We start from the raw sequence: 26,509 nt of genomic DNA, 5'->3' as shown, positions 1-26,509 counted from the left end.
AGCCAGGATGGTCTCAATCTCCTGACCTCGTGATCTGCTCGCCTTGGCCTCCCGAAGTGCTGGGATTACAGGCATGAGCCACCACGCCCAGCCTGGGGTTTTGTTCTTTAAAATAAAAATTTTTAGCCATTCTAATAGATGTATAGTGGTATATTATTGAGGTTTAATTTGTACTTCTCTAGTAACTAACAATGTTGAACATCTTTTCATGAGCTTGTTTGCCATTAAAAAATAATCAAGCTGGCCAAGTGCAGCGGCTTACATCTGTTATCCCACCATTTTGGGAGACCCAGGTGGGAGGATGGCTTGAGCCTGGAGTTCAAGACCAGCTTGGGCAACATAGTGTAACCCTATCTCTATTTTGTAAAAAAATTAAAAATTAAAAAAAATTTTTTTTAAATCAAGCAAACATATCTATCACCTCAGTTTTTTTGTGGTGAGAATATTTAAGATCTATTCTCTTGGCTGGGTACAGTAGCTCATGCCTGTAATCCCAGCACTTTGGGAGGCCAAGGCATGCAGATCATCTGAGGTCAGGAGTTCAAGACCAGCCTGGCCAACATGTTGAAACCCTATCTCTACTAAAAATACAAAAATTAGCCAGGCATGGTGGTGGGTGCTTGTAGTCTCAGCTACTCGGGGGGCTGAGGCAGGAGAATCACTTGAACCTAGTGTAAGAATTAAACAAAAAGGAGAGAAACACGAAGGGTGGCTTGATAGTCAACAGGTTTATTTCAAACCTGGGAGGGACTTCTGACCAAGTTAGGTCAGAAGCTGCACAATCTTACATACTGAGAGTTTTTAAGGATTCAGGGTTGGAGAGTTTATCAGAGACTTGGACTGCTTCTGTGTTTCTTTGTTGTGCTTATCTAGGAGGGAGAGTTGTGTCTGTTCCTGTACATCTTTCTGCAGCTGCGGGCATATCCCCCGAGTCTGCTTTTAGCTTCCCTATCTTAGTGCACCTGAGGGAAAGGAATGTGCTTATTAAGGCCCACTGTTTTACTGGGGCACATTGTATGAGCGTGAAGTTTGGCAGTCACCCAAGAGACTTTATCCCCACCTCCCTCTGAGCCCGAGCTGTCTTATCTGTGTTTTACTGTCTGCTCTTTCTGGCTGCTTATAGCTAGAAGAGAAGTGATTTCCTTGAAATGTATGAGGCTAGAAAGGGAGTTGGAACTTAAAGTGGTGGTATTTGTCCAAGATGACAGTGCTCCTGCTCTGTCACCCGGGAGGCGGAGGTTGCAGTGAGTCAAGATCGCACCACTGCACTCCAGCCTGGTGACAGAGCAAGACCCTATCTTAAAAAAAAAAAAAAAGCAAAAAACTACACTCTTAGCAATTTTCAAATATACATTATTAACTATAGTCATCATGCTGTATAACAGATCTCCAGAATATACTCCTCCCAACCAAAAGGGTGCCTCATACCCTTTGACCAATATCTCCCTGTTTCATCTGAAACCCCTGACTCTGGCAACCACCATTCTACTCTCTGCTTTTGTGAGTTCAACTTATTTAATTTTTATTTATTTATTTATTTATTTATTTACTTATTTACTTATTGAGACGGACTTTCGCTCTTGGTGACAGAGTGAGACTCCGTCTCAAAAAGACAAAAAAATTCCACATATAAGTGAGAACATGCATTTCCACATATAAGTGAGAACATGCATTTATTCATTTTTTCTTTTTCTTTTTTTTGAGACAGAGTTTCACTCTTGTTGCCCAAGCAGGAGTGCAGTGGTGTGATCTTGGCTCACTGCAACCTCTGCTTCCTGGATTCAGGCGATTCTCCTGCCTCAGCCTCCAGAGGAGCTGGGATTACAGGCGCACGCCACCACACCTGGCTAATTTTGTATTTTTAGTAGAGACGGGGTTTCACCATGTTGACCAGGCTGGTCTCAAATTCCTGACCTCAGGTGATCCGCCCACCTTGGCCCCCCAAAGTGCTGGGATTACAGGCGTGAGCCACCGCACCTGGCCCTCGTTTTCTTTATCCATTCATCTGGCAATGGACACTTGATTCCATAATGTGGTTATTGTGAATAGTGCTGCAATGAACATGGGAGTGCAGATATCTCTCCAAAATACTGATTTTCATTTCCTGTATACATATACCCAGAAGTGAGATTGCTGGATCATATGGTAATTCCATTTTTAGTTTTTCGAGGAACCTCCGTACTGTTTGCCATAATGGCTGTACTAATATACATTCCCACCAAGAGCCTGGGAGGGTTCCATTTTCTCCACATCCTCACCAACACTTATCTTTTGGCCATTTAATGTCTTCTGTTGGGAAATGTCTACTTAGGTCCTTTGCCCATTTTAAAATTGTTTCCTTGCTATTGAAGTCCTTATTGGATGTATGATTTGCAAATGTTTTCTCCCATTCTGTAAACTGCCTTTTCACTGTTTTTTTTTTACTTCTCATCAGATAGGCAATGTGTTGACATCATAACAAGGTTTGAGGGAGGCACACCTCACACATGAACATGAAAACCCACTCATCATGCTTATGAACATTAAAAAATCTGTTGTATTTTGTTTGCCATTCTTTTTTGTTTTTGAGACAGAGTCTCACTCTGTCACCCAGGCTAGAGTGCAGTGGTGTGATCTCAGCTCACTGCAACCTCCGCCTCCCAGTTTCAAGTGATTTTCCTGCCTCAGCCTCCTGAGTAGATGGGACTATATATGTGCACCACCACAACTGGCTTATTTTTGTATTTTTAGTAGAGACGGAGTTTCGCCATGTTGGCCAGGCTGATGTCGAACTCCTAACCTCGGGTGATCCACCCGTCTTGGCTTCCCAAAGTGCTGGGATTACAGGTGTGAGCCACCACCCCCGGCCAGTTTGCCATTCTTGTATTGTCTTCAAGGTGTCAGTTCAAATATTTCACCCGTTTTTTAGCTATTTTCTTACTGCTGAGTTTTAATAGTTCTTTATATATTTATTCAGGTCAATTGTTAATGCTTTTCAAATGCATGTGTGTGTCCATAATGTATATGTGGTGATGTATTACTTTTACAATGGTAAACAAACAAAAACAAACAAACAAACAAAACCCAAACATTTCCACGTACAATACAATTTTGGCCTATGGTATCTTTATCATGTAGGGAAGTTGATACTGCATTGCTCCTTTGTGTATGTTGTGTTTTCCTGAGGTTTTTCTGCAAATGTGATTCTAGCATCTTTTGGTTTGAGAACATACAGTGAACAAGTGACTACACTATAAGCTCCATGAGCCTAGAAACTGTGTCTGTTTCTCATGTTATCTCCAGTGACTCACACATAATAGACACACAATGTATTTAATGCTAATAAACAACTTCTTAGGCAAAATGTTTGTGAAAGCCACACTGAAGCATTTATCATTTATTGAATTGAAACATTTCATTTCATTTATTTATTTATTGAGACAGGGTCTTGCTTTGTCGCCCAGGCTGAAGTGCAGTGGTGTGATCTTGGCTTACTACAGCTATGACCTCCTGGGCCGAGGCAATCCTCCCACCTCAGCCCCATGAGGAACTGGAACTACAGGCATGCACCACCACACCTGCCTGATTTTGTTTATTTTTTGTGGTGGAGGTCTCTCTGGGTTGCCCAGCTTGTTCTCAAAACTCCTGGGCTCAAGCAATCCTCCCACCTCAGCCTCCCAAAGTAATGGGATTACACACATAAGCCATCACACCTATCCAATAAAATCATTTTTTAAAAAACTGTTATGGTTGGAAGATGCAGCTGAGGCATAATACAAACTTCACACTTGATAGTCTTAGCAAGTTCAAAGGTGCCAAAGATAACTTTGTCCTAAATGCAAATGTTGATGCCAATGGATACCACCACTTTGATAAATGTAACAAACAATTGCTTTTTTTGCACTCTCATGGTATCAGTGAGATCCAGGGAGAGGCTAGTAGAGGGCCAGTATGGTACAGAAAACACAAAACTGATTTATGAGATCCTGAGTGGCTCTGCACTGACCTGGGAATAAGATTTTAGTTTTGGCTTTGCCACCAGGATGGACATGTCACTCAACCTGTCTGGGTTTGCTTCTATATTCCTAGAATGGCAGGGGCAGACTAGATTATCTCTAAGATTCTTTCTCACCCTAATGTTCTGTGAGTTTTAATTCTTGCTAGTCCTAATCTTTTGCCAATTTAGTGAACAGGGTGGCTTTACTTTTTATTTTTTAACAGATACGGTGTCTCACTGGTGCCCAGGCTGGTCTTAAACTCCTGGCCTCAAGTGATCCTCCAGGGTAACTTTTCTTTAGAAAATAAACTAGTCGGGCACAGTGGCTCATGCCTGTAATCCCAACACTTTGGGAGGCCAAAGCGGGAAGATTGCTTGAGCCCAGGAGTTTGAGACTAGCCTAAGCAGCATAGTGAGACTCTGTCTCTAAAAACAAAGAAAACAAATAAATAAAGAAAAATTAAATGAAGAAACCCCAGCCTGGCCAACCTGGTGAAACCCTGTCTCTACTAAAAATACAAAAATTAGCTGGGCCTGGTGGCACATTCCTGTAATCCCAGCTACTCAGGAGGCTGAGGCATGAGAATTGCTTGAACATGGGAGGTGGAGGTTGCAGTGAGCCAAGATCACGCCACTGCACTCCAGCCTGGGTGACAGAGCGAGACCCTGTCTCAGAAAAAAAAAAAAAAAAAAAAAAAAGAACAAAAAAAAACCCTCTAAGAACTCTAAATCAGCCTTTCTTATGTATAATCTACTTGACAGTCACATGGCCTTTAGAAGTTAGTTGTTGTTGCTATTATTGTTGTTGTTGTTGTTTTTTTTTTTGAGACGGAGTCTCGCTCTGTCGCCCAGGCTGGAGTGCAGTGGCCGAATCTCAGCTCGCTGCAAGCTCCGCCTCCCGGGTTTACGCCATTCTCCTGCCTCAGCCTCCCAAGTAGCTGGGACTACAGGCGCCCGTCACCACGCCCGGCTAGTTTTTTGTATTGTTTAGTAGAGACGGGGTTTCACTGTGGTAGCCAGGATGGTCTCGATCTCCTGACCTCGTGATCCACCCATCTCAGCCTCCCAAAGTGCTGGGATTACAGGCTTAAGCCACCGCGCCCAGCCTGTTGTTGTTTTGAGACAGAATCCAGCTCTGCTGCCCAGGCTAGAGTGCAGTGGTGTGACCTCAACTCACTGCAAACTCCACCTCCAAGGTTCAAGGGATTCTTGTGCCTCAGCGTCCCAAGTAGCTGGGATTACATGTGCACATCATCAAGCCTAATTTTTTGTTTTTAATTTTTAGTGGAGATGGGGTTTCATCATATTGACAAGCCTGGTCTCAACCTCCTGACCTCAAGTGATCTGCCCACCTTGGCCTCCCAAAATGCTGGGATTACAGGTGTGAGCCACTGTGCCCAGCCATGTATTTTTGTACAATTACTAACGGCAGCAATTGTCTGCAAGCTGCCAGAGCAAATTTTCTAAATCATATTATCCAGAGGCAACTGGGGGCCAACCTTTTTTGCAGGCAACAGCATGAATCTGAGTATAAATACTGGGAAGGAGCCTAGAAATGAACAACAGGCTTCCTGTCCCCACCACCATGTTTATTTTTTCTGTTTTTTTTTTTTTTTTTTATTGTAGAGACAGGGTTTTGCTGTTGGCCAGGCTGGTGTTGAACTTCTGGCCTCAAGTGATCCCTCTGCCTCAGCCTCCCAAAGTGCTGGGAGGCATAAACCTCAGCACCCAGCCCCCATACCATGTTTTTGAGATGGTGTATCACTCTGTCACCAAGGCTGGAATACAGTGGCATGATCATAGCTCACTGCAGCCTCGAACTTCTGGGCTCCAGTGATCCTCCTACCTCAGCCTCCCCAGTAGCTGGGACTATAGGCTTGTGCCACCACACCCTCCTAATTTAAAAACTGCTTTTATTTTTTTATTTTATTTTATTTTTTTTTGAGACGGAGTCTGGCTCTGTTGCCCAGGCTGGAGTGCAGTGGCCGGATCTCAGCTCACTGCAAGCCCCGCCTCCCGGGTTCACGCCATTCTCCTGCCTCAGCCTCCCAAGTAGCTGGGACTACAGGCGCCCGCCACCTCGCCCGGCTAATTTGTTTTTGTATTTTTAGTAGAGACGGGGTTTCACCGTGTTAGCCAGGATGGTCTCGATCTCCTGAACTCGTGATTCGCCCGTCTCGGCCTCCCAAAGTGCTGGGATTACAGGCTTGAACCACCGCGCCCGGCCTAAAAACTGCTTTTATAGAGAGGGGTCTCACTATGTTGCCCAGGCTGGTCTCAAATTCCTGGGCTCAAGCAATCCTCCTGCCTCAGCCTCCCAAAGTGCTAGGACTATAGGTATAAGACACCACGGCTGGCCTCTACCCCACTTAGTGTGGCTTATAGTACAGGTTGAGTGTTATCTGAAATGCTTGGGACCAGAGGTATTTTGGATTTGGGATTTTTTCAGCTTTTGGAAATCTGAAATCTTTTGGAACGTCTTTATATACTTACTCGTTGAGTATCCCTAATCCAAAATCCAAAATGCTCCAATGAGCATTTCCTTTGAGTGCCATGTCAATGCTCAAAAAGTTTTAGATTTTGAAGCATTTCCAATTTTCAGAATGCGGATCATCAACCTGTACTATACTTCTTTAGCTTGGTGAAATAAACATGGGTAGTTAAATGTCTGAGTAACAAGAGTGGAATAACAGAACTGGGTACTTCTGTAACTATCAGCCAGACAATAAGCTCCCTATTTTTTCTGCTTCTGAAATCCACTTCAACCATGTTGGCAAGGATGGTTGCGATCTCTTGACCTCGTGATCTGCCCACCTTGGCCTCCCAAAGTGCTGGGATTACAGGCGTGAGCCACGGCACCCGGCCCAAGCTTAATTTTTAAAGACAGACTGAAAACTGCTTTATTATCAAGGGACTTGCAATCTATGCCTAATTGCTCATGGGCTCAAACCTCTTACTTTTCAGTAAATAAGTGAATTAAACCAAATTACAGAGTAAAAAACATTTCAAAGTATACAGGCGTGAAGAGGTTCCCTTGAAGGTGCCTATGAATGGCTTAGAGGAAAATTTTAAATTTAGCTCATTTTCCACTCACAGATTTTGTTTGTTTGTTTTTTAAGACAGGGCCACACTCTGTTGCCTGGGATGGAGTGGAGTGGTGCAATCTCAGCACTGCAGCTTCCACCTCCTGGGCTCAAGCAGTCTTCCCACTTCAGCCTCCTGAGTAGCTGGGACTACAAGTGCATGCCACCATGCTCAGTTAATTTTTGTATCTTTAGTGGAGATGGGGTCTTGCCACATTGCCCAGGTGGGTCTCGAACTCCATCTTGGAAAAAAAAGGTAGATTAAAAAAATTATAATTAAAAAACTTATGATGAGTTGGCTGGGCGTAAAAAGAAGAAAAGAGTTGCTGGGCGCGGTGGCTCACACCTGTAATCCCAGCACTTTGGGAGGCCGAGGTGGGTGGATCACAAGGTCAAGAGATCAAGACTATCCTGGCTAACATGGTGAAACCCCGTCTCTACTAAAAATATAAAAAATTAGCCAGGTGTGGTGGCAGGCACCTGTAGTCCCAGCTACTCAGGAGGCTGAGGCAGGAGAATCCCTTGAACCTGGGAGGTGGAGGTTGCAGTGAGCCAAGATTGTGCCACAGCACTCCAGCCTGGCAACAGAGCAAGGCTCTGTCTCAAAAAAAAGAAAGAAAAAAGAGCTAACTAAAAAATAGAAAAATTAAAAAAAATAAAGACGGGTCTCATTATGTTGCTCAGGCTTGTGTTGACCTGCTAGGCTCAAGCTATCCTACCACCTCAGCCTCCTGAGTAACTGGGATTACAGGTGCACACCACCACACCTAGCAATATGGTACTATTAAGGGCACTAACTCGTTTAGAACATATTATTATTATTTTTTTGAGACGGAGTCTTCCTCTGTCACCCAGGCTGGAGTCCAGTGGCGCAATCTCAGTTCACTGCAACCTCTGCAGGTTCAAGTGATTCTCTTGCCTCAGCCTCCTGAGTAGCTGGGATTACAGGTGCCTGCCACCATGCCCAGCTAATTTTTGTATTTTTAGTAGAGATTGGGTTTCACCATGTTGGCCAGGCTGGTCTCAAACTCCTAACTTCAAGTGATCCACCCAGCCAAAGTGATGGGATTACAGGTGTGAGCCACTGCACCTGGCCAAAGATGTCCATTTCTATTCTAGGATGCACATGCTAAATCAGAGACAAATCCATATCAAGATCAAATCCAGAGCTGAAGCACAGTGTCAGCATGGTAGGATTGGGAGGAACTGAGAAGAGGAAAAGGGCAATGCTAAATGAAAAAGTCAAGTCTAAGAGAACTTTCAGGGGGAAATTTGGCTTAAGCTACACTTTGTTTTTTGAGATGGAGTCTCCCTCTGTCGCCCAGGCTGGAGTGCAGTGGCGCTATCTTGGCTCACTGCAAGCTCCGCCTCCCAGGTTCACGCCATTCTCCTGCCTCAGCCTCCTGAGTAGCTGGGACTACAGCGCCCGCCACCATGCCCGGCTAATTTTTTTTGTATTTTTTTTTTTTAGTAGAGACGGCGTTTTACCCTGTTAGCCACGACAGTCTCAACCTCCTGACCTTGTGATCCACCCGCCTCGGCCTCCCAAAGTGCTGGGATAACACGCATGAGCCACCGTGCTGGGCCTTGCGCTAGACTTTGAATGGCAAATATGATTTGAATTGAGGGAAATCAGTGTATACAGAGCATAATGACTTCTGTGTGACTAAAATAGATTCTATATAGTGGATAAGCCTTTAGAAGTTGGTTGGTACAAGTTTATAGTAAGCTTTGGATACCAAAATGAAAAGTTTAAACCATCTGTTTTTCTTTTTTTTTTGAGACGTAGTCTTGCTCTGTCACCAGGCTGGAGTGCAGTGGTGCGATCTCGGCTTATTGCAACCTGCACCTCCCGGTTTCAAGCGATTCTCCTGCCTCAGTCTCCCGAGTAGCTGGGAGTATAGGCGCCCGCCACCACGCCCAGCTAATTTTTTGTATTTTTAGTAGAGACAGGGTTTCACTGTGTTAGCCAGGATGGTCCCGATCTCCTGACCTCATGATCTACCCACCTCGGCCTCCCAAAGTGCTGGTATTACAGGCATGAGCCACCGCACCCGGCTATCTGTTTTTCAAAGAAGTAGACATTTAGCTTCTGCCTTTATAAAACTAATAATCTGCCTTGGATTGTGGCTAAATTGTGTGAATGCTGGTATTTCAACAGACTGTAAGCATCATGTCTGATTCAATGCTGTATCTTTTATTGGAGTTTAACATGCCTACATAGTAAATACTTGGTAAATGTGCTGAATGACCAAATGATTCCCAGGATGAGCTAGTCAGCTCAGAGTCCAAACATGGGGACTTGGGCTGGTAAGCCACCTAGGCTTTGAATCAAACAGCTGCATCTGAAAGTTTTATGTTAGAATAATAATGCCATATATTACATTTCTGTGCAATAAGTAAGTCCACCTCTAGCTCCTCTCCCCACCATAATCACAGCAGTCAGATAAAAAGTTGAGTTTATTAGGGAAATATGGGAGGCATAGACACTCCCAAGTGACAGAAAGAAAAGTCTAAAAATGTCCCTTCAAGCCAAGTGGGGGCCTGGCCTTGACCTCCCCAAATCAACAAGAAACTGGTGGGTCTGCAACAACATTCTCTGGCAGCCACATTGCCAGGGCATGAGTGTCTTGGCCAGGATTGCCCCCCACTTCCCACCAAAGGTGGGGAGGAGATAAAGACTGTTCACAGAAGCAGTGCAAAGGCAATGAGAACTTTAAGGAAAGTTTGAGAGAGAGAGAAAGAAAGATAGAGGCGGGGAGGACCTTCACAAAGAGTCCCAGGGTTTTGGCTGTGAATGTCTCAAATACATTGACAAGTAGATCTATAAAATGTTACTGAAAAGGTAAAATGCCTCATGTCGTTTCCAGCAGTTCCTCTGGACTTCTCCCCACATAACACACCACACCCCAGATGGCAGAGCCCAAAGGCCACACTTTTGAAAAAAGAAAAACAAGAATAAGCCCTGTTGCTCTTTAAGGAGAAAGGAAGGAGCTGAAGGCTGCTGGGGCCTTTCCCATGTGGCCTGTGTTGTGTAAAGCAACTTCCCAGCAGCAGCACGTCACTGTTCTAGGTGAGTGTCTCACCTTTTGTCACCTGTGAAAGGAAAGGAAAATTGACATTTAGATACATTCAAAAAGATTAGAGGGGTCTAAAAAAAAATTCTTTAGATCCTAGGCAGTGAGAAATAGTAGAAAAGAAGATAGCTGTGAAGTCACAGAAACCTGGTTCAAATCCAGGCAATCTGCTGAACTTTTGTTTTCTTTTTTTGAGACGGAGTCTCACTCTGCCACCCAGGCTGGAATGCAGTGGTGCGATCTCGGCTCACTGCAACCTCTGCCTCCCAGTTTCTTTTTTTTTTTTTTTTTTTTTGAGACGGAGTCTCACTCTGTCGCCCAGGCTGGAGTGCAGTGGCCGGATCTCAGCTCACTGCAAGCTCCGCCTCCCAGGTTCACACCATTCTCCTGCCTCAGCCTCCCGAGTAGCTGGGACTACAGGCGCCCGCCACCTCGCCCGGCTAGTTTTTTGTACTTTTTAGTAGAGACGGGGTTTCACCGTGTTAGCCAGGATGGTCTCAATCTCCCGACCTCGTGATCCGCCCGTCTCGGCCTCCCAAAGTGCTGGGATTACAGGCTTGAGCCACCGCGCCCGGCAGCCTCCCAGTTTCAAGTGATTCTCCTGCCTCAGCCTCCTGAGTAGCTGGGACTACAGGTGTGAACCACCATGCCTGGCTAATTTTTGTATTTTTAGTAGAGATGGGGTTTCACCATATTGGCCAGGCTGGTCTTGAACTCCTGACCTCAGGTGATCCGCCACCTCGGCCTCCCAAAATGCTGGGATTACAGGTGTGAGCCACCATGTCTGGCCAGTGCTTAAGCTTCCTAAGACTGTTTCTGCTTTCAGGTTTTTTTCAGTAATAAGTGGAAATGCGCATTCTCTCTTGGAATGCCCTGGCCCATCAAACTCACCCGTGCTTCAATGTACTCTATTCTCCGTTCAAGGGCTGTCAATTTCTCGTTTAGTGTTGCAAGTCTTGAACGACAAGACATATCTAAGAAAAAGAGACTGGTGTTCAGAATTAAGGTCACTTCAAACACAGACACAGACACACACAACTCCTACACTGAAAAAGAGGAATAATACACAGAATACAAATGGAAATGGATACAGTGAGAAGTATCTTAGCACAGTTCCTTAGAGTGGATCTGCTGAATTTCCTATCAAGTATTGCAAGTAGAGAATAACGGCCCCACAAAAATGTCCTTTCCCGCAGGGCGTGGTGGCGCATGCCTGTAATCCTAGTACTTTGGGAGGACTAGACAGGTGGATCACCTGAGGTCAAGAATTCAGGACCAGCCTGGCCAACATCGTGAAACTCTATCTCTTATTAAAAATACAAAAATTAGCCGGGCATGATGGCACATGCCTGTAATCCCAGCTACTCGAGAGGCTGAGGCAGGAGAATCGCTTGAACCGGGGGTCAAATGTTGCGGTGAGCCAAGATCTCGCCACTTCACTTCAGCCTGGGTGAAAGAGCAAAACTAAAAAAAAAAAAAAAAAAAGAAAAAAGTCCTTTCTCTAATCCCTGGATCCTGTGAATATGGATTATACATGAGGAAACAGGGCTTTGCAGGTATGATTAAGGTTAAGAACCTTGAGATCCTAGAGTTTGTCTTGGATTGTCCATTTGGCCCCAATCTAATCATAAGTCCACAAATGTAGGTGAGAAAGGCAGAGGAAGGGGGTCAGAGATGAAATGGAAGAAGAAAAAGAGATTCGATGTGTGAAGGGGATGCAATCTGCCATTGTTGGCTTTGAAAGTGGAAGAAGGGAGTCATGAGCCAAGGGATGTAAGTGACCTTTAGAAGCTGGGAACAACTTTCAGCTGACAGCCAGTAACAAAACAGAGATCTCAGTTCTACAACCACGAGAAACTGAGTTCTGCCAACAACCCAATATTCGAGGAACTAGACCCGCTCCTTGAGCCTCCAGAAAGGAAGGCAGTCCTGCTGAAACCCTGATTGGAGCTCAGGCCAGGAGCAGTGACTCATGCCTGTAATCCTAATACTTCAGAAGGCCAAGGTGTGAAGATTGCTAGCCCAGTTATCCGTGTTCAATTTATGACCTACACATGGTAAATAATAAATTTATGTGGTTTAAGCCATAAAATGTGTGGTAATTTGTTTTTTTGTTTGTTTTTGAGACGGAGTCTCACTCTGTTGCCAGGCTGGATCACAGTGGCGTGATCTCAGCTCACTGCAACCTCTGCCTCCCAGGTTCAAGTGATTCTCCTGCCTCAGTCTCCCAAGTAGCTGGGACTACAGGTGTGCGCCACCATGCCCAGCTAATTTTTTTTTGTATTTTTAGTAGAGACAGGGTTTCACCACGTTGGCCAGGATGGTCTCAATCTCTTGACCTCGTGATCCGCCCACCTTAGCCTCCCAAAGTGCTGAGATTACAAGTGTGAGCCACTGTGTCCAGCCTGTGTGGTAATTTGTTATGCCAGGAATAGCAAATGAATACACCAAGGCTGTACAGCCATTTACTAATGGCCTAAGTAAGACCTTCAAAAGAGGGGACATGGCAAGAATAAGAAAATAATCTCAATAGGAAAGAAATGAGGCCAGGTGCAGTGGCTCATGCCTGTAATTCCAGCACTTTAGGGAAGCCAAGCTGGGCAGATCAGCTGAGGTCAGGAGTTTAAGACCAGCCTGGCTAACATGGTGAAACCCCATCTCTACTAAAAGCACAAACTTAGCTGGGCGTGGTGGCAAGTGCCTCTAGTCCCAGCTAGTTGGGAGGCTGAGGCAGGAGAATCACTTGAACCTGGGAGGCGGAGGTTGCAGTGAGCCAGGATCGTGCCACTGCACTGCAGCCTGGGTGACAGAGTGAGACTCCATCTCAAAACAAACAACAAAAAAAGTAGAGGCCAAGAAAGCAGCAGAAATTATGGAAAGGGAAGGTGTGAGAGTTCTGAGCTCATTAAAGCCATGTCACTACTGTTCCTCCTAGAGGCAAAAGGCCTTTCAGAACTAGAGAAAACTTGGAGAACATCAAATACCCTATAAAGCCCACATTCCATCTGTGAAAACAGCCAAAATTCTTTTTCTTCCTCTAGCTTTTCCAGTCTTCTTTTACCATCTCATTCAAAATGAAACCAGATTTAATTTAAAACATCTTTTTCTCTGCAAACTTCTGTAACAGGAACTATTCTTTTTCCAACTATTCTCAATATATGAGAGAAAAGGTATCTTAGCATGGTCATTATCTTCTACTCTCTCCTCCAACATTGTTGTTCAGTCATCTCTCAATAACCTACAGTTTTTAAGTTTGAAACATTCGCTGAGACTCTCCCACGCAATGATTTAACACTTAGCTAACAAGCTGCCTTTTCATCTATTCCCTGGCTGTTTTGCAAAAGCGCTTCAGCATCCATTTTGACAAATCTTCCTACACCCTAATCTTGCCTCAACTTTCATCTTATTATATCCAAATCTTACTCATCTTGCCTGCCTATCTCCCCCAAGGCTAAGTTCAAATTCTATCTCTGAGAGGTCTTGCCAGATGGATATCATAATTCTCTTCTGTATTTACCTAAACATTTACGGATGAATATCTTTTTTTTTTTTTTTTTAAAGAGACATGGTCTTGCTCTGTCACCCAGGCTAGAGTTCAGTGGCACAATCATAGCTTACTGCGCCCCTCAACTCCTAGGTTCAAGTGATCCTTCCACCTCAGCCTCCCGAGTAGCTAGAATTACTACTCAGTAGGTGGATGCCACTGTGCCCGACTAATTGTTTTCTTTTTTTTTTTTTTTTTGGTAGAGATGGGGGTCTCACTTTGTTGCCCAGGCTGATCTCAAACTCCTGAACTCAAGCAATCCTCCTGCCTTGGCCTCTTAAAGTCCTAGGATTACAGGCATGAGGCCCCGTGCCAGCCTCTGAAGTTCTAATTTGTAAGTTATTCGTGTACTTGGTCTTTGGTTATCACTTCCCCCTTTGGATAAAGATTTTACAAATAAGAATGTGCATCACTATTATTTAAGATGGTGAAAAAGCAACAAAACCAAATGCCCATGATTGGAATGGTTTGATATAGTGTATCAATGAGACTATTAAAATAGGCATTAAAAGTTACAATGGCCGGGTGCAGTGGCTCATGCCTGTAATCCCAGCACTTTGGGAGGCCGAGGTGGGCGGATCACTTGAGGTCGGAGTTCAAGACAAGCGTGATCAACATGGAGAAACCCCATCTCTACCAAAAATACAAAAAAAAAAAAAGAAACCCTGTCTCTACTAAAAATACAAAAATAGCTGGGCATGGTGGCGCACGCCTGTAATCCCAGCTGCTCAGGAGGCCGAGGCAGGAGAATGGCTTGAACCCAGGAGGCGGAGGTTGCAGTGAGTCGAGATTGTACCACTGCACTCCAGCCTGGGCAACAGAGTGAGACTCTGTCTCAAAAAAAAAAAAAAAAAAAAAAAAAAAAAAAAAAAAAAGGCTGGGCGCGGTGGCTCACGCCTGTAATTCCAGCGCTTTGGGAGGCCAAGACTGGTGGATCATGAGGTCAGGAGATCGAGACCATCCTGGCGAACACAGTGAAACTCGGTGAAACCCCACCTCTACTAAAAATACAAAAAATTAGCCGGGCGTGGTGGCGGGCGCCTGTAGTCCCAGCTACTTGGGAGGCTGAGGCAGGAGAATGGCGTGAACCTGGGAGGTGGAGGTTGCAGTAAGCCGCGATCACGTCACTGCACTCCAGCCTGGGCGACAGAGCAAGACTCCGTCTCAAAAAAAAAAAAAAAAAAAAAAAAGTGGCCAGGTGCAGTGGCTCACGTCTATAATCCCAGCACTTTGGGAGGCCAGGGTGGGTGGATCACCTGAGGCAGTGGGCTGAGATCGCGCCATTGCACTCTAGCCTGGACAACAAGAGTGAAACTCTGTCTAAAAAAAAAAAAGTTACAAGTTTGAGGAGGATTTAATGAAATGGGAAAATGTTCATGTTACAAAGCCAAATGATATTTATGTACTTATAATTTACAATTTATTTACATGTCTGTTTCACCATTAGAACAAGTTAATTGAAAGAAGTACATATTGCCTCTTGTAACCTCAGTATCATGCCTGGTACACAGATGTTGACTGAAAAAAAAAGGATGCATTCTGGTATGTTAGTGGAACAAAAGATTGACTCTAGTGTAACTCTACTCACCTTACAAGTGAGAAAACTGAGGCCTAGGTAAGCTGAGGGCCCATGTTGGGTCAGTAATGGGACAAAATAACAGCAGGGCTGAGTTTAGAACCCCGTTCTCTCACTGCCCAGTATGGTATTCTTTCCCATCACACTGTCCCAATGCACACTGCTACCATCTTTCTGTGCCTCCAGGGCTATAATTTATACCCCAGGTCTCCAGCCCAACTCTGCCACTTTCCATTCTTTTACCTGCTTAAAGTATACAATTCAATGGTTTTTAGTATATTTACAGAGTTGTGCAATCATTATAATCTACTTTTAGAATATTTTCATCATCCCCAAAAGATACCTTGTACCTCTTAGTCCTGTTACTCCTCATTCTGCCACCCCTCAGTCCCTGGGAAACGCTAATCTTTGTCACTATGGATTTGCCATTTCTGGACATTCTTCATTCTTTTTATGCTTGTGCTGCTTCCTTGAATTCCCAGGTCTAGCTTAAGTATGATCATTTCAGCATCCCCTTTTTCCTGGATGCACTGCCAGTTTCTGTCGGAACTGCCCCACAGGACCAAGCCTCTTTTCAGTCTGGTTTTTGGAAGTCTAAAAGCACATTATGTATGCTAGTGAGTAAGAGCATGAATATTATCTCTGACAACCTGTCATTTCCCATGAAGAAAGACATACCAGCTTCATTGGGGGAGGTGAGAGAGAGGGAAGGTTCCTTCCTGGGTGGCTATTCTGTTCTAGCTGTCAATCTGGTAATGAATTAGAATTCAGGAACAATACTATGCTACTGGCCCACATGGATAAACACTGTTGAGAAACAGAAAATGTTCAACTCCAGAAACTTTGGTCATATTTCAAATCCTAATAAGTACACGCTGGTTCAAATAAAAAACACTGAGAAAGCATTCAGCAGCTGGATAAATCTGAGACCAGAGCACAAGTATGTGTACATTATCACCAGCCTTTAACTGAAAATACCAGTTCTTGTTAGGGAACAAATGCTTTTATCAGACAGCTCCTTCTGTGAACTTACTGCATATAACTTTAGCATTACAAAAATCAATACTGTCAGGCTGGGCATGGTGGTTCACGCCTATAATCCCAGCACTTTGGGAGGCCGAGGTGGGCGGATCACTTGAGGTCAGGAGTTTGAGGCCAGCCTGGCCAACATGGCGAAACCCCATCTCTACTAATAATACAAAAAGTAGCTGGGCATGGTGGCGTGCACCTGTAATCCCAGCTACTCGGGAGGCTGAGGCAGGAGAATGGCTTGAACTCAGGAGGCAGAGGTTGCAGTGAGTCAAGATTGCACCACTGTACTCAAGCCTGGGCAACACAGCAAGACTCCATCTTAAAAAAAAAAAAAAGAAAAAAGAAAAAGAATTAGCCAGGCATGGTGGCGCATGCCTGTAGTCCCAGGTACTTGGGAGACTGAGGCAGAAGAATCGCTTGAAGCCGGGAGGCAGAAGTTGCAGTGAGCCGAGACTGCACCACTGCATTCTATCCTGGGCAACAGAGCGACTCCGTCTCAAAAAAAAAAAAAAAAAATACTGCCTTTCTTTTGGAATGTTTTTGTAGTTAAGTCTTACTTTTCCAGAAAAATTCTGAATATCTTAGGAGTGGGTATCATATCCATTTATTCATATTTATTCCTTTCTCACAGCATCTAACACACACCAGGCATGCTGTATTTGTTGGCTTAGTACAAAAACTAAGATTTTTTAAAAACAGCCACATTCTCTATTTTTTCTTTATAATTCTCTGCATATATTACCTTTAGAACCAGAAAAAAAATAGTATAAGAATAAAAAGCAATAATCTCTAACCATCTGTTTTTAGAAGCTTCACCAATTCCAAAGTACAGAATAGGCCTAGTGTTAGGATGTTATTGCTACATTATGATTTGTACGTCCTCAAGTTCAAGTGGGAGACTGTGACTCTACTCTCACCAGCTGGAATCACAGGGTAAATGCTTTTCAGAAAGTCATTCACTATCTTAGAAAAACAATTCTCTCTCCAAAATACATGGCCCATGCAGATTCTCTGTGGTCAGGGTAAGGACTACAGAATTGCTAACATATTTGAAGAACTCCAGATGCTCCCTCAAAGTAAATTATTTTTCTTTGAGACAGAGTCTCACTCTGTCACCCAGGCTGGAGTACAGTGGCACGTTCTTGGCTCACTGCAACCTTCACCTCCAGGGTTCAAGTGATTCTCATGTCTCAGCCTCCCAGGTAGCTTGGAATTACAGGCATGCGCCACCATGCCTGGCTAATTTTTGTATTTTTTATAGAGATGGGGTTTCGCCATGTTGGCCAGGCTGGTCTCGAACTCCTGAGCTCAAGCGATTAACCTGCCTTGGCCTCCCAAAGTGCTGGGATTACAGGCATGAGCCACCGTGCCTGGCCTCAAAGTAAATTCTTATTTTATTTTATTTTTTTGAGATGGAGTCTTGCTCTGTCGCCCAGGCAGGAGTGCAGTGGCACGATTTTGGCTCATTGCAACCTCTGCCTCCCGGGTTCAAGGGATTGCTCCTGCCTCAGCCTCCTGAGTAGCTGGGATTACAGGTGCACTCCGCCACACCCAACTAATTTTTGTATTTTTAGTAGAGACAGGGTTTCACCATGTTGGGCAGGCTGGTCTCGAACTCCTGACCTCATGATCTGCCCACCTCAGCCTCCCAAAGTGCTGGGATTACAGGCGTGAGCCACTGCACCTGGCAGTAAATTCTTATTGAATCTTTACACCACCAAACCATATCATCATAAACATGTTAGAGTTAACCCCTGAACAACTCAGGGGTTAAGAACATCAACCCTCTGTGCAGTTGAAAATCTGCACAGGCTGGCACGGTGGCTCACACGTGTAATCCTAGCGCTTTGGGAGGCTGAGACAGGAGGATCACTTGAACTTAGGAGTTTGAGAACAGCCTGGGCAACACAGTAAGACCTCATCTCTATTTTAAATACATAAGAAAAAGAAAATCTGCATATAATTTTTGTCTCCACAGAACTAAACGAATAGCCTACTGCTGACTGGAAACCTTACTGATAACAGGAGCAGTTGCTTAACACATATTTTGGAAGTCACATATATGACATACTGTATTACAATAAAGTAAACTAGAGAAAAGACTATGTTATTAAAAAAAACATGAGGAGGCTGAGTGCAGTGGCTCATGTCTGTAATCCCAGCACTTTGGGAGGCCTAGGCGGGCGGATCACAAGGTCAGGAGATGGAGACCATCCTGGCTAGCATGGTGAAATCCCATCTCCACTAAAAATTACAAAAAAATTAGCCGGGCGTGGTGGCGGGCACCTGTGGTCCCAGCTACTCTGGAGGCTGAGGCAGGAGAATGGCAGAGCTTGCAGTGAGCCGAGATCGCGCCACTGCACTCCAGCCTGGGCGACAGAGTGAGATTACGTCTCAAAAAACAAACAAACAAACAACAACCAAAAAAACACACTAGGAAAAGGAAACATATTTACTATTCATTAAACGGAAGTGGATCATCATAATGGTCTTCATCCTCATTGTCTTCCTGCTAAGTTAGGCTGAGGAAGAGGAGGAAGAAGAGAGGTTGTTTTGCTACCTCATGGGTGGCAGAGGTGGAAGGTGAGGCAGGAGAGGCAGGCATACTGTATAACTTTTATCGCAATAAATCCACCTATGGCCAGGCACAGTGGCTCATGCCTGTAATCCCAGCACTTTGGGAAGTTGAACAGAGGTGGGTCACTTGAGGCCAAGAGTTCAAGAGCAGCACGGCCAACATGGCGAATCCTGTCTCTACTAAAACTACAAATATTAACCGGGCATGGTGACACACACTTCTAGTCCCAGCTACTCGGGAGGCTAAGGCAAGAAAATCACTTGAACCTGGGAGGTGGAGGTTGCAGTGAGTCGAGATCATGCCACTGCACTTTAGCCTAGGTGACAGAGTGAAAATCTGTCTCAAAAAAAAATCTACCTGTAAATGGATCCCTGCAGTTCAAACATGTATTGTTCAAGGGACAATTGTAAAAGCTTGCTAATGGCTTAGGATGGGAAAAAAACATCCCACACACAGTCATCCTAAATTATCCAATATCAAGAAAACATACTCAAGTCTATCCTTAAAATTTATCCAGTTTTGCAGCTTGTGGGGTCTTTTTCTAAACTCTTGCATTGTGATATTGTCAATCTTTCTTTTTTTTTTTTTTTGGAGACGGAGTCTTAATCTTTCGCCCAAGCTGCAGTGCAGTGGCACGATCCCTGCTCACTGCAACCTCCACCTCCCCGGTTCAAGCGATTCTCCTGCCTCAGCCTCCTGAGTAGCTGGGATTACAGGCGTGCACCACCACACCCAGCTAATTTTGTATTTTTAGTAGAGACAGGGTTTCACCATGTTAGCCAGGCTGATCTCAAACTTGACCTCAGGTGATCCGCCCGCCTCAGCCTCCCAAAGTGCTGCGATTACAGGCATGAGCCACCATGCCAATCTTTAAGAACCTGCCTCAGGTACACCTAACTACTAAGTCAAATTCCTTTGACTGTTAATCCTGCATTATAATTATCTTCTTACTTAGTTGAATTTAATTGTTATTTTCTCTAAATTCACTTTCTAAAATCTTTAAAAACCACCTAGTAATTACTCCAAACATTTGGCCATCATCATCACTTTAAGGGAGGATAATGATCTAAGCTAAGGGAAGTCATTTATTTTGGCTCCAAAAGACTGGACTTCTGTATGTCTAATTCCTTAGTTTAGAATTTGTTGGGGGCAGGGCACAGTGGCTCACGCCTGTAATCCCAGCACTTTGGGAGGCTGGGGTGGGTGGATCACTTGAGCTCAGGAGTTTGAGACCAGCCTGGGCAAGATGGCCAAAACCTGTCTCTACTTTAAAAAGCACAAAAATCAGCCAGGTGTGGTGCACATCTGTAAACCTAGCTACTCAGGAGGCAGAGGCACGAAAATAGCTTGAGTCCAGGAAGACGAGGTTGCAGTGAGCTGAGATCATGCCACTGCACTCCAGCCTGGACTAGAGTGAGACCCTGTCTCAAAAAAAAAAAAAAAAAAAATTGTTGGAAAGCCCAAATAAAAAGTCTTTACTCTCCATCTGATCATAAAATGTGACTCTTACAAATCAGACATAATGTCTGAGCTGATATCTCCTTGCCTATTAAGCAAGAAAAGAGACATTTCTCCTTTACAAATCCTAAGCTTAAGCTTTTCAATTTTCAGTCAGTCCCAAGACTCATTCACTATAAATTTAATGGGTATGATATACCAAGACTATGTCAAAGATAAACATAATGAATTAAAAGTTTACTGGTACAATTCTGTTCTCAGAAATGAAATTACATTACTAGAATCCAACTCAGGATTTCTTTTTTTTGAGACAGCGTCTTACTCTGTCGCCTAGGCTGGAGTGCAGTGGCATGAACATGGCTCACTGCCTCCAGGGCTCAAGTGATCCTCCTGTCTCGGCCTCCCGAGTAGCTGGGACAACAGGTCTGCATGACCATGCCCAACTAATTTTTTGTCATTGTTGTTTTTTTGTAGAGATAGGATCTGGCCATGTTGTCCAGGCTGGTCTTGAACTCCTGGGCTCAAGCAATCCTCCCAACTTGGCTTCCCAAAGTGCTGGGATTACAGATATGAGCCATTGAACCCAGCCATGATTATAGTCCTATACACCCTGTATGAAAATACTTTAATACAAAAATGATGCTCTTCTTTGTTCTGAAGTTGTCATTATTTCATCTTCAAGATTAGAACTTCTTTGAATGTAGGAAGTGGTTCTTATTCTGTGTCTCCCACTATGCCTTAAGAGAGGGCCTCATATGGAGCTCTAGCATATCTCGCTGATGCTTTCTGACCATCTCTTGCTCTGTCACCTTTACACTCCTAAGGCCATCATTCCTTTAGCTAGAGAATAATTCATTTAAAAATCTTTCCAAAGTACACTAGTTGAGGAAAAGTTCACTAGATGCATCCCTATATCCTGTAATTACACAAGAAAATCTAACCAGTGCCAAGTTCTCTTAAACACTTGGAGAAGAAGGGGTAGGAGTCTTGATTACTTTGCTTGCTGTTCATAAGAAGTTAAGGCTGTCACGAGCAGGCCATGCCTAGGAAAGACTCTGGTAAAGATGTCTTTCTGCTGAAGGCACCCGACCTGTACTAGCTCTGAGGAACAGGCTAGAAGTAGACAGAACACCTACCACAAGCTATATACTAGCAATACAGAGAGGATTTCCAAGATCCTGGCATCCCTCTGACCTCATCTCCAACCACTCTCACCGCAGCACACACAGGAGACGGGAAGAAATGGACAAGACGGGAGTGGTTGACAACGGGTCCAACTAAAAGTCATGACGCTAGAGGGTTTCCAGCAGATCCTAAAGATGGGGAACCGTCAACAGTCTTCAAACAGAGCAGTGACACGGTCCCGGATGTTCACTTTGAGTGCAAAGTGGGGACTGGAATGGATGTAGAGTACAAAGGAGGCAGGGAGACCACTTAGGAGAACCACGGAGCGAGGATGGGGCTGCCTGACCCGTCTGGGAAAAGGACTTGTAGAATGGGTCCAGGGGCATGGCAGGAAGCCAGGAGCTCAGCGTAGGGCAGGATAATCCTACAGAGACTGTCCAGCGGAGCCTGAGGGTCAGGACGGGAGGAAGAAGGTGGGACCTGAAGGAGGAAGTGAAAACCCGCAATAGCCGAAGGCTCCGGGAGTCCTCTCAAAGCATCTCCCCGGAGCCCAGCCCAAGCGCCTCAGCGGCCTCCCTCCTCCCCGCCTCCCCTTGCTGGCCCGCTGACCGAACGAGTTGAGAAAGTCCGCGATTTTCTTGATGCTGCTGGTGATTATCTCAATGTACTCTCGGTTAGCCCAGTCCTGGTGAATCTCCCGCTGCACCGGATCCTCCTGTCCCGCCATGGCGGCCGCCTGAGGAAGAGCGACTGCGCAGGCGCCCCGACCCTACAGGCCTCTAGCGCGCCTGCGCCATCAGCCCACACCCATCCTCTGGAGCGCCCACGAATTCTCGGGTACTGTGATACGCCTGTGCAATGTAACGTCCTCGCTGGCGTTTGCTCTCTACTCCCACGCTGTAGAAAACAGAAGCCTCGACTCCGGCGGCGAAGTTGTAGTGCACGCGCGTTATGGTGTTAAACGGGCTCGTGGGGGGTCTTGCCGTCTCCCTCAACTGCTCCAGGCTGTGTCCGCAGTAAGATGGGCACAGTCGATTAAATCACACTAAATAGCCGGGCGCGGTGGCTCACGCCTGTAATCCTAGCACTTTGGGAGGCCGAGGCGGGCGGATTACGAGGTCAGGAGATCGAGACCACGGTGAAACCCCGTCTCTACTAAAAACACAAAACATTAGCCGGGCGCGGTGGCTGGCGCCTGTAGTCCCAGCTACTCAGGAGGCTGAGGCAGGAGAATGGCGTGAACCCGGGAGGCGGAGTTTGCAGTGACCCGGAGATCGCGCCACTGCACTCCAGCCTGGGAGACAGAGCGAGACTCCCTCTCAAAAAAAAAAAACAAACAAAAAAAACACACTAAATACAAGTCTTTTTTTTCTTTTTTTTTTTAGACGGAGTCTAAAAAATGACATGGTCATAAATAGGTGGGCACACTGCAAACTGGAACAATCCCTTTCAGAAGGAACTTTGTGTTTTTGTGACAAGGTTTTGTTTTTTGTTTTTTTGAGAGGAGTCTCGCTCTGTCGCCCAGGCTGGAGTGGTGTGATCTCGGCTCACTGCAACCTCCGCCTCCCGGATTCAAGCGGTTCTCCTGCCTCAGCTGCCCAAGTAGCTGGAATTACAGGCACACACCACCACGCCCGCCTAAATTTTTTGTATTTTTAGTAGAGCCGGTGTTTCACCATCCTGGCCAGACTGGTCTCGAACTCCTGACCTCAGATAATCCTCCCGCCTCGGCCTCCCAAAGTGCTGGGATTACAGGCGTGAGCCACCGCGCTGGGCCTGACACAAGGTCTTACTGATGCCCAGGCTGGAATGCAATGGCATGATCATGGCTCACTGCAGCCTCGAACTCCTGGGCTCAAGCTATCCTCCAGCCTCAGCCTCCAGTGTAGTTGGGACTACAGGTTCAGGTCACCACACCTGGCTAATTTTTGTATTTTTTGTAGAGGGGGGGTTTCACCATGTTGGCCAGGCTGGTCTGGAACTCCTAACCTCAAGTGATCTGCCCACCTCGGCCTCCCAAAGTGCTGGGATTATAGGCATGAGCCACCACGCCCAGTCTATTATGCAGTCATTTAAATGCTAATTATGAACACAAGCAACATGAAAACAAATACAATAAATTAAGGGGAAAAACAAAACATCCTCCCTCCCTCCCTCCCTTCCTTCCTTTTCTTTGTTTTTTTTTTTTTTTTTTTTTTTTGAGATGGAGTTTCTCTGTTAATTGCCCAGGCTGGAGTGCAATGGCACGATCTTGGCTCACTGTGACCTCTGCCTGCCGGGTTCACGTGATTCTCCTGCCTCAGCCTCCCAAGTAGCTGGGATTACAGGCACCTGCCACTACACCCGGCTATTTTTTGTGTTTTTTAGTAGAGACAGGGTTTCACCATGTTGGCCAGGCTGATCTCGAACTCCTAACCTCAAGTGATCTGCCCACCTCGGCCTCCCAAAGTGCTGGGATTACAGACATGAGCCACCCTGCTTGGCCCACATTTTTCTTTAATTGCAACTATGGAAAAATGTCTGCTTGAGGACAGGAAGGATCTACCAAAAAAGTAAGTATCTGCTTTGCTAAGGTAGTGGAATATGAACAATTTTATTCTCGTTTTAGGGAATACTTACAATCTGGCATGCAGTAAATGCTCTTTTTTTTTTGAGACAGAGTCTTGCTCTGTTGCTGTGGCTGGAGTGCAATGGCTCGATCTCGGCTCACTGCAACCGCTGCCTCCCAGGTTCAAGCAATTCTCCTGCCTCAGCTTCTCAAGTAGCTGGGACTACAGGTGCATACCACCACACACGACTGATTTCTCTGTGTGTGTGTGTGTGTATATATACACATATATGTGTGTATATGTGTGTGTGTGTGTGTGTGTGTATATATATATATATATATATTTTTTTTTTTTTTTAAGTAGAGACAGGGTTTCACCATGTTGGTCAGGCTAGTCTCAAACTCCTGACCTCAGATGATCTCCCTGCCTCAGCCTCCCAAAGTGTTGGGATTACAGGCGTGAGCCACTGTGCCCGGCCAGTAAATGCTTTTTATTAAAAAGAAAAAAGGTGGCTGAGTGGCTGGGTGTGGTGGCTCACACCTGTTAATCCTAGCACTTTGGGAGCCTGAGGTGGGCATATTGCTTGAGGCCAGGAGTTTGAGACCAGCCTGGCCAATACAGTCAAACCCTGTCTCTACAAAAAATAGAAAAATTAGTCAGGCATGGTGGCACGTGCCTGTAATCCCAGCTACTTGGGAGGCTGAAGTGGGAGCATCACCTGAGCCCAGGGCGGTCAAGGCTGTAGTGAGCAGTGATTGCACTCTTGCACTCAGCTTGGATGACAGAGTGAGACCCTGTCTCAAAAAAAAAAAAAAAAAAAGTGGCTGAAGAGGCAGATTACTACTAGTATTAGCATTAACTGGGACGAAACCATTGCTAACAGTTATTTACCCCAGTAGAGGATTTTATAAGCTATAAATATGCTTTTATAGCTATTACCTCACTGGACCCTCACAAACCCTGTGGAAGGAAGCCAGGAAGAAGTTTCTCACTTGAAAATCAAAAATCAAGGCCAGGCGCAGTGGCTCACGCCTGTAATCCCAGCACTTTGGGAGGCCGAGGCAGGTGGATCACGAGGTCAGGAGATTGAGACCATCCTGGCTAACACGGTGAAACCCCGTCTCTACTAAAAATACAAAAAATTAGCCGGGCGTGGTGGCGGGCGCCTGTAGTCCCAGCTACTTGGGAGGCTGAGGCAGGAGAATGGCGTGAACCCGGGAGGCGGAGCTTGCAGTGAGCCGAAATGGCGCCACTGCTCTCCAGTCTGGGCAACAGAGCAAGACTCTGTCTCCAAAAAAAAAAAAAAAAATCAGAAATCTGATGTTCAAGGTAACAAAGCCAATTAAGAGGAAGATCCTAACCAGGTGATTCCAGACTTCATTATCTCTTCACCATACCACTCTGAAAACAGGTTAAAGTCTGTCTGAGCTCTCTTATGTATACATATAAATGATTTTTTTTTTTTTTGAGACAGAGTTTTGTTCTTGTTGCCCAGGCTGGAGTGCAATGGCACCATCTCAGCTCACCGCAACCTCCGTCTCCTGGGTTGAAGCAATTTTCCTGCCTCAGCCTCCCTAGTAACTGGGATTTACAAGCATGTGCCACTATGCCTGGCTAATTTTTTTTTTTGTATTTTTATTAGAGATGGGGTTTCTCCATGTTGGTCAGACTGGTCTTCAACTCCCGACCTCAGGTGATCCACCTGCCTCGGCCACCCAAAGTGCTAGGATTACAGGCATGAGCCACCGTGCCTGGCCTACATATAAATGATTTCTAAAATAAATAATAGATATAGAGAATTAGGGAAGCCTAAGCATGCAGTAGGCTATCTGCTGCTCAAGGCCCTGTATCCTAAGTGATGCTGTTGAAGTGGCATTTTGCTTAGATATCACAAAGTCAGATAGACCTGCTTTTCCTTTAAAGGTATTGCAGGCCGGGCGCGGTGCCTCAAGCCTGTAATCCCAGTACTTTGGGAGGCCGAGACGGGCGGATCATGAGGTCAGGAGATCAAGACCATCCTGGCTAACCCGGTGAAACCCCGTCTCTAGTAAAAAATACAAAAAAATAGCCGGGCGAGGTGGCGAGCGTCTGTAGTCCCAGCTACTCGGGAGGCTGAGGCAGGAGAATGGCGTAAACCCGGGAGGCGGAGCTTGCAGTGAGCCGCAATCTGGCCACTGCACTCCAGCCTGGGCGACAGAGTGAGACTCCGTCTCAAAAAAAAAAAAAAAAAAAAAAGGTATTGCATCGGCCGGGCGTGGTGGCTCATGCCTGTAATCCTAGCACTTTGGGAGGCCGAGGCGGGTGGATCGTCTGAGGTCAGGAGTTTGAGACCAACCTGGCTAACATGGTGAAACCCTGTCTCTACTAAAAATACAGAAAAAAAAAAAAAATTAGCCGAGGGTAGTGGCAGGTGCCTGTAATCCCAGCTACTAGGGAGGCTGAGGCAGGAGAATTGCTTGAACCTGGGAGGCGGAGGGTGCAGTGAGCCAAGACTGCACCATTGAACTCCAG

At 45.4% G+C, this 26,509-nt stretch overlaps 1 protein-coding gene and 1 non-coding gene across 2 annotated transcripts; both read right to left on the bottom strand.

Moving 5' to 3' along the window:
* Positions 1–2,428: 2,428 nt before the first annotated feature.
* LOC114676627 (small nucleolar RNA U13) lies at positions 2,429–2,531 on the bottom strand. Its single transcript, XR_003727676.1, has one exon. It is a non-coding gene; the product is annotated as a small nucleolar RNA U13 (small nucleolar RNA).
* Positions 2,532–9,237: 6,706 nt separating this feature from the next.
* Positions 9,238–22,197, bottom strand: BRK1 (BRICK1 subunit of SCAR/WAVE actin nucleating complex). Its single transcript, XM_015130251.3, has 3 exons — positions 22,059–22,197; positions 11,028–11,110; positions 9,238–10,155 (listed from the first exon to the last, which is right to left on the bottom strand). The coding sequence occupies exons 1-3, from the start codon at positions 22,174–22,176 to the stop codon at positions 10,129–10,131; spliced, it is 228 nt and encodes a 75-aa protein (XP_014985737.1). The 5' UTR covers positions 22,177–22,197; the 3' UTR covers positions 9,238–10,128.
* Between the last annotated feature and the right edge of the window lie 4,312 nt (positions 22,198–26,509).

This window comes from Macaca mulatta, chromosome 2 (assembly GCF_049350105.2).
Source record: "Macaca mulatta isolate MMU2019108-1 chromosome 2, T2T-MMU8v2.0, whole genome shotgun sequence".
NCBI lineage: Eukaryota > Metazoa > Chordata > Mammalia > Primates > Cercopithecidae > Macaca > Macaca mulatta.
This window is presented reverse-complemented; position numbering and strand designations above follow the sequence as displayed.

Coding starts and splice junctions, on each gene's coding strand:
- BRK1 (XM_015130251.3), bottom strand. CDS start 22,176: ATGGCGGGACAGGAGGATCCGGTGCAGCGGGAGATTCACCAGGACTGG. Junction 11,111..22,058: donor GGACTTTCTCAACTCGTTCG/GTCAGCGGGCCA, acceptor TCTTTTTCTTAG/ATATGTCTTGTCGTTCAAGA. Junction 10,156..11,027: donor TAGAGTACATTGAAGCACGG/GTGAGTTTGATG, acceptor TTCCTTTCACAG/GTGACAAAAGGTGAGACACT.